Below are 8,538 nucleotides of genomic sequence, written 5' to 3'. Positions count from 1 at the left end.
GTTGTTTGCCGGCTTTGGTTGGTCGGCGCCCTCGTTCTTAAATACTCAAGACCTTGGGCAGAGTTGTTCCCAATATTGACCGACCAAATAACATATTGTTTTTATAAGAATCATACCTAATGGGTGACCCGAGTTTATAACCATATTCTGTCTTAAAGTGATCAAAAACTAGATCTTACTATGGACCAAAGCGGCTCACCTTTGAGGCCGCACTTACCTACACAGCTCATAAAAGGAAGTGTACCCCCGTACACACTAGTTAAAATCATAGTCTGAATTCCTTACATTACTTTCGCTGTACGCCAAAGAAAGCAAACCAAAACAAAACAAGCAAAAACTTAAACGAGCCTGGAAGGCAGCGCGACCTATCACAAAATGGACTTTGCAAAATAAAAGAAGAATCATCACAGCCTTGTTCATGTATTCTGTTCCATGTTTTAACTAACACCAACATACTGAACTAATATATAGATTTAGCTAAGCCTAAAAGCGGAGCTCCTGGGCAGGGTTGTTCAAAACCTGACTAAGCTAACTCAGGATAAGCGAGAATTTTGATTCGAGTTTTGTAACTTTACAGCGAGGTTTTCTGCTTCTGTTGCTTTGCCTTCTGTTTTGAGTTTGAATAATCTCAAGCCCTGACCCTAGAGCAGTGAAAAACACTTGTATAGACGATAAATTTATACTTTGGTAAACTTTAAATCCTGGGTTAGCGTTAACCCAATTTCCGAACAACCCGGTCCTAATTACAAGAAATTAACCTGAAATGAGCCCGCGATCCAATCGAAAACAAGTACTTGGCCAGCGATCAACTTAAAAAACACAGGACCCCATGAGTTATAAGCCTAAGCCCGCTATATGGTCACGTGATACTGGTCTGCGTATACCTTGGTTTGACAGGTCAATTGACCATAAAACGGATGTCAAATATCAAAGACGGACGCTGTAAACCAAGATTTGGTATTAGCTGGAGTATGGCCGCCATGTTGCACGACGTCGTCGTCGTCGTTGGGCGCACACGCCCGCGATCAATGCCACTAGCCGTGTTGACCATGAAAAAAAGAGTTGCAAGGGTTTCTATTTCTATGCATGCATGTGGGTTTGTTCCTATAGTTATGGGCTGCCGGAACTCTGCTGATATAGCCGCCATCTTAAAACGAAGTCCGACATCTCAGGGCTAACAACGTTGTTCCTAGTAACTTCCTAGTTTTTGTCTTTACATAAGGAGAGTCTACTGTCACCTAGAGCTTTATCTCTCGATAGTAGAATCCCATCTCTTTTACGGGTTGAAAACAGGATGAAGTCAAACAACAGCCATGTAAGTCTAATATGGCCGCCATCTTACAAGAAAGTGCAACTTTTCTGGTCTAAAAAGTTTTTATGTAGTAGCTTGGTAGTTTTTATCTCAATATCAAGAAATAAAACTTCCATATAAAACTTCGTTTTCCGATGGTAGAATCCCATCTCTTCAACTGGTGATAAACAGAATGATGTCAAACATCGGCCATGTCAGTCTAATATGGCCGCCATCTTCAAGCGAAGTCCAGCATCTCAGACCTAATAAAGTTTTTCCTAGCACCTTGCTAGTTTTCCTCTTTACAACAAGACAGTCTACTGTTGCCTGGAACTTCATCTCTCGATATTAGAATCCCATCTCTTTCACGGGTTAAATAAAGGATGATGTCAACCAACGGCCATGTCAGTCTCATATGGCCACCTTCTTGTAAAGAAGGGCAACTATTCTGGTCTTATAACTTTTTATTTAGTAGTTTGGTAGTTTTTGCGTGAATATCAAGATATAACACTGTCACCTAAATCTTCATCTCTCGATGTTAAAATCCCATCTCTTCAACGGGTGGAAAAGACTATGATGTAAAACATCGACCATGTTAGTCTAATATGGCCGCCATGTTAAAACGAAGGTCAACATCTCAGGTCTAATGTCATTTTCCTTAGAACCTTGCTAGTCTTTGTCTCTGTGTCCAGACAGTCTACTCTGGCCTGGAACTTCATCTCTTTAAATTAGAATCCCATCTGTTTCACGGGTTGAAAAGATGATAAATCCAAGCAGCAACCGATGTTTCACATTATCCTCTTTTCCATGTTGATCTAATATGGCCGTCATCATGAAAGGAAAACCAACATCTCTGGTCTAATAACGTTTTTCTTAGTATTTTGGTACTTTTTGTCTTTACATCAACACAGTCTACTGTCGCCTGAATCTTCATCTCTCAATATTAGAATGCCATCTCTTTAAGGTGTTGAAAAGAGGACGAAGACCAAACAACGGCCATGTTAGCGTAATATGGTCGCCATTTTAAAATTTTTTGGTCTCATAACTTGTTATGTAGTTAGCTTTAGAGTTTTTGTGTGGATATCAAAATATAAAACTGTCACGTAAAACTTCATCTCTCGATGGTAGAATCCCATCTTTTCAACGGGTGAAAAAGAGAATGATGTCAAACATCGGCCACGTTAGTCTAATATGGCGGCCATCTTGAAACGAAGTCCAACATCTCAGGTCCAATAACGTTTTTCCTAGTAGCTTGCCAGTTTTTGTCTTTACATCAAGACAGTCCACTCTCGCCTGGAACTTTATCTCTCGACAGTAGAATCCCATCTCTTTTACGGGTTGAAAAGAGGATGATGTCAAACAACAGCCATGTAAGTCTAATGGCCAGGCTAACATGGCCATTGTTTGAACTTCATCCTCTTTTTAACCTGTGTTAGAGATGAAATTCTAATATCAAGAAATAAAATTCCAGGCGACAGTAGACTGTCTCAATGTAAAGACAAAAACTACCAAAACACTAAGAAAAATTTTATTAGACCTGAGATGTTAGGCTTCGTGTCATGATGACGGCCATATTAGATCAACATTGAAAAGAGGATGATGCGAAACATCGGCCGTTGTTTGGACATTATCCCCTTTTCAACCCATCGAAGAGATGGGATTCTAATATCAAAAGATGAAGTTCCAGGCGAAAGAAGACTCTCTTGATATAGAGACAAAGACTAGCAAAGTTGTAAGAAAAACGACAATAGACCCGAGACCTGAGACTTCGTTTCAAGATGGTGGCCATATTAGACTAAAATGGCCGATGTTTCACATTACTCTTTTCCATGCCATGACAGTTTAATATGGCCTCCATCTTTACTTTAATTACTGAAATTCGTCTCCAAAGAACCCCAAAATCCGAACACCGTTGCCGCCATTTGGAACAGTACTCAGCAACCAGACCGCATTTTCGTAACGTCATTCCGTCAGAGAGATTTTGTCCAAATGGCTTGCGAAGAGCCTTTTAACTACCACTCTGGGTTTTGAGCCAAGCATGCTCCAAACTCCGAAATAATAGCGTTGAAGATAGTGACGTGGATAATCGCTTAGAAAAAACAGATTTTGCTGATCTTGTGAAGGATGCCTAGTCAGTTGCAGGTTTTTCTCCTTCCCGCCAATTTTAAGTCGGACGGAGTGACGTCACGTAAACACGGCCTGGCTGCCAAGACAGTTTCAAAATGGCGGCTTACGAAGTCGCTCTTTCGAGACGAATTTCTTCAGGATAGCGGGCACTTCAGAGGCTGAAACTTCGGTGAGTGTAAAAGTTGAATGTTTTCTTGCTATAGGCGAAGACAAAAAAAAAAAAATCTTTTTGCAGCGACCTTCTCCTTTAATTACTCTCGATAAACTAAGATAAACAGCTTGAAGTCATAAAACTCACTGTGTGGGCAGTCGAGCCCTAACGTGATGGCTTCAAATTACAATATTTAGAGAGGAAGCCACATCAGCTTTAGCTGGTTTTTATGCGGGTCCTTTTTCCTGGTCGAATTAAAATCTGGAGATGTTGGTTCTTGTGGAGGGAGGAAAAACGGAGACCGGAGGAAAACCCTCGAAGCAAGGCCAGAACCAACCCACAAACTCAACCAACAAATGGCACCTGACCGGAATCGAACCCAAGCCACACTGGTGGGAGGCCAGCACTCTCACCACTGCGCCATCCCTGCTCCGCAATTGATGGTCACGAATCGAAAATACTCAATTCTATAAAAATTATTGTGCTTCATAACCTTACTCTCTCACGAAATGTCCCTTTCCATCATAATTTTTGTCAGGTTGGGGTTTCACGACATGATGGGACATAAACTGGTCTAACTCGATTGACACGAATTGCGCATGCTTCATCATGTAGACCGCTGACTCTAAACACGCACCGTAATTTTGATAACACAAACAATCGAATTTCCTTCATTCTCCAACAGTAAACTAGTGGATTGATTGAAGAATTCAAAAATACCATAATTCCTCCTACAATTACGACAAATCCGCTGACCTCAGTCTTTGAGAACCGTGCAATAACAAACCTTATTACAATGGGGAAATAACTGAGTACAACCGCGCCCAGCACGAAGAGCATTGTCAACACAGATTTTCTGTACTTGGCAACTTCCATTGGCGAGATTCCACGCGTACTTGTCGTTATGCTATTTTGATTCTGTATTTGTTTCTTGTGTCGTCGCAAAATGGTAAAAATCCGGCAATAAGAATAGGGAATTGTTACTATGCCAACCAAAATGACAATGAGACCCAAGCGAGTTACAGCCTGCTTGAACCAGTCTTCCCTCGAAAACCAGAAATATATTGATAATGGAAAAACAGCAGTAAATAACAACAAGTTGATCTTGATTACACGGCTGACCGTAACGATGATGGCATATCGTAAGTGCAAAACGAGCGCGAGGTACCGATCGAAACTAACCGCTGTGATAGCGAAAAATGACAGCAAGATAAAGGAAGATCCAATTGGATACAATACGGCGCCCGTGATGCAATACAGTGGAAAGTTGTCAGTTAATACACCGATAAGATGTGCAGAAAACAACGGTTGAACAACAGCAGCGGTTACAAAATCGGATAACGCAAGGTAGAACAGATGCACTGAAGAAGGAGTCTGTAGCGAGGGTGTCTTTGAAATGGCCCAAAGAACCAGGAAGTTTGTCGTCGCACCCGCAAAGCTTGACAGTATGTTTACAACAACAATCGCGATTGTTGCAGAAACATTTGCAGCTGGAAAGTTTTCAGGAAAAATCACTGAGCAGATTTTGACATGAATGGGATCGCTGGTCTTGGAGTGATCCGTGAAGTTGCCAGAAAGATTCATGGTACCTTCCAAGGGGAGATATTTGTCTAAAAAATTGTTGCTGCAAGAAAAAATAATAATGGAAACCTTAACAAAGGTTTCTCCTCAAGGGAATTGTTCTCTTACTAGTTACAAATGTATCGTGGTTTAATGAGTAATGAGGTGTTCCCTTAAAGTATACGTACCCTTAATGGTAACAATAAATCTAGTTTTCAATTCTGTCAAGCTATGTGTCAATGTTCTCTATGGGAGGTTTACAGCACGAAGTGTTCAGACAAGGTGTTCATGTGTGACCAGGACCATGATCCCAAGTGTTTGGGAGATAGGATCACATTGGCACTTACATATCTAGTGTTCACTGATCGAAGCCAGGACCAACAGTCAGTCATTGCTGTCCCTAATGGACCCTATTGACGGTTTCCTCTTCCTAGGGGCTACAAATGCAGTGTTTATTGTGTGCTCAGGACTCCGATACAATGTTCCTCCATGCTTGGGAGGTGTCCTCTTGCAAGAGGTTACAAATGCGCTTCAGTGGTCAATTGTAAACGGGACCATCACCTTTTTTTTTCAGATGAAAAGGTCCTGCTTGAAGTTCATTTGAAGGCGTGGGAAGGGCGTATTACTTAACACTGGACATGAAATGTCATTCTCATTGTGACGTTATTCCAAACTTTACGAAGTCTATTTCTTAATATATTTTTGGGTTATTTTTGATAATCAGCTTAATTATTTAATTAAAGCACTGAGCGACAGGCAAAATTTACATCAGCTGCCACTTCAAGATGTTTTCACCTTTCGGATTCAGAAATCTATACCGATAGTATTTACTATGGTATGCAAAATACGAGCATTAATCAATAAATCTCAAGTGGCTGTTACACTGTAAATCGCATAACATACATGTAAGAGTATAGTAAAGGTGTAAGGGGGGACCTAGATCATTTTTAACGGAAAACAAAAATGTCCTTTCACAATTCATGTTAAATGAAATAGACCTTTCTTGTATCACGAAATAATGGGAAGTATTATCTCACGCGAACATACAAAATTAAGGTGAATTTGAATTTCATGATTCCAAGCAAAGCCGAGCACAGCCTATTTCCACATCTTCACCATTCTCCCGCTCGTTTTCTTTTCCGCGTTCCACCGGAGACTGGTGCAAAGGGAGAGAACGCTTTGGCTTTCACGGTTATGCAACTACTGTTTATTACGTAATAATATTGTCGTGTGGAAAGTCATAGGAAACATAATCAAACTGAGGTTCCCGACAAATTAAACATTTATTTGTCATTTCACAGAAAGTTATTTTGAAAAATCAAGGTTCGCGGCAGTACTGCATGTAATGAAATGGCGATTCAAGAGGAAAAAGCTAGCCATTTCAAATTTCACGGGGAAAAAGAACAAGGCCATTCACGGATCATGAAAATACCTTTTACCACCCTCACCTAATTTATAGAAAGAATCTGCTGAATGCTACTCGATCCTTTGCGCCTTCCTCTAATAATTTTTCTTGTAATTCGTAAGCCAAATATATGCTACGTTGGGGAAGTCAGGGTCATTCTCCTGGGGCAAGCCAACCAATCTTAGCAAAGTTACAAATGAGTCTTCTGTGCCATTTTTAAGTATTCTAATGTAGGGTTACTTTTTAACCATCGCGTAAAATTTAAATCAGTTGATTATTGAAAAACCATATTAGCTCGAACTCACAGTCAACCATTTGACTTACCTTACAGGAATTTTTCCTTATGCCAGCTAGTCCACACAAATTCTATCAGTAGAAAAAAGTCCTAGCATCGTGAAAAACAACGTTTGAGTGAGTACTTGATCCTAAATTACCGCTGATAAACTTGACACCCATCGGTTTTACATTTTTGTGACAAGATAAAAACATCTGCCCTCGATGGAAGTAATTATTGTAATTTTGTGACCGTCTTTTGGATGGATACATTTGCTTTTGATTTTCATTTCAGACGGGATGCTGCGTTTTTAATGAAACTTTGAAACATAAGGATTCAAAATTGATTAATTTTTGCAGCCTTTGTTTTGTTGGTCACTGCTTACAATGGCCTTTGAGAAAATTTCTTTTTTAATCTACAGTAGAATCCCGATTTCTCGAACCTTCATTTTTTTGAACCTCCCGATAACTCGAACCAAAAGTCGTTCCCTCTCCTCAGTGGAACACTGTAATTTTACTCCCGAGTTTTCGAACCAATTTTCGTTTCTCTTGAAGGTTCGAAAAATCGGGATCCCACTGTATTGGAACTGAAAATTAAAGTTGTCTTTTGTAACAATGTATCTTCATATTGCCAAGTTAATGGTTGCGTTAAACACAGTTATCAATATTGCTAAGCGCACTGCGTTCATTGATTCTTTTAGGCAGAGCTTTGTTATGGAACATAATTACTTCCGTATGACGTAGTTACTTGATGTTGCTAGGCAATATAACTTGAAAAAAAAATCAGTTTTATCAAGTTATTCTACACATGATGTTCTTCTAGAACATGCTATTGACCGTGTTAATTTTCTTGCAAGCTAAGGTTTCAGGTCTAGCATTAGTTTGCTTTGAATGGTTCGTCGCACATCAACAAACGTAATAGGCACGCAAGTCGTGCAAAGGGATTAAGGGAAGCTCTAAAATGGACCTTTTTGGCGATACGGTGGCCATTTTGAATGCTATTGTTTCAAACAGCTATTATGGGATGCTTAGGGGGTAAATACATACTAATTTGCCCTCCTAAACATCCCATAATAGCTATTTGAAACAACAGAGTTCAAAATGGCCGCCGTATCGCCGAAATGGTCCATTGTTGGAATGTAGGTAACAGAGTGCAGTTTTGTTGTGTTTTATAAGTTCCTTGTGAGACAGATTTGGAAAAAAGAAGTCAATCTGATGTTGAAAATGGAAATAACGACCAGGTTCTGAGACGAAAAAATCATTCCTATGAGTGTTACTGCCACCCAATATCATCTAGCGAGTATTTCTCACAGAAGAACTGGAACACAAGACAATATTTTTGGTCTTTTAATTTATTTAGGTCACGGTTGTATAGAGCAACCATTTCGCTGGATCTAGATAGAGATTGTTGTGTCATTTCAGCCTATAAATTAGGTATCAAAGCCGCGAATACGCTCGCTTAGGTCTCTTCGAAATTCAACGTTTCCATCTCATATGCAAGTCCTACGCATTACGAGTGATCCCGCGCACGGAGCGTTAGAAGTGGTTATGAAGGTGAGTGAAAGAGAGAGTAACAGCAAAGTGGGTTGGCTCCGGGCCTTCCAATTCAGCAAAACACTGGCTACTAATTCTCCTGCCAATCTAATAAACAATTATTATATTATGAGCCCGAGATTTCTATCTCGTATAAAAATTGAGAGGGATTAATCTAATTGATTTTAAAATATACCT

The 8,538-nt window shown here is 40.0% G+C and overlaps 1 protein-coding gene across 1 annotated transcript; it reads right to left on the bottom strand.

Moving 5' to 3' along the window:
* Positions 1-2,876: 2,876 nt before the first annotated feature.
* LOC145468470 (adenosine receptor A3-like) lies at positions 2,877-5,656 on the bottom strand. Its single transcript, XM_081452213.1, has one exon. It carries the CDS (start codon positions 5,151-5,153, stop codon positions 4,104-4,106), a length of 1,050 nt encoding a protein of 349 aa, XP_081308339.1. The 5' UTR covers positions 5,154-5,656; the 3' UTR covers positions 2,877-4,103.
* Positions 5,657-8,538: the final 2,882 nt, after the last annotated feature.

Source organism: Orbicella franksi, chromosome 14, assembly GCF_964199315.1.
Source record: "Orbicella franksi chromosome 14, jaOrbFran1.1, whole genome shotgun sequence".
Lineage (NCBI taxonomy): Eukaryota > Metazoa > Cnidaria > Anthozoa > Scleractinia > Merulinidae > Orbicella > Orbicella franksi.
The sequence above is the reverse complement of the archived record's forward strand: the minus strand, read 5'-3'. Positions and strand labels throughout refer to the sequence as shown.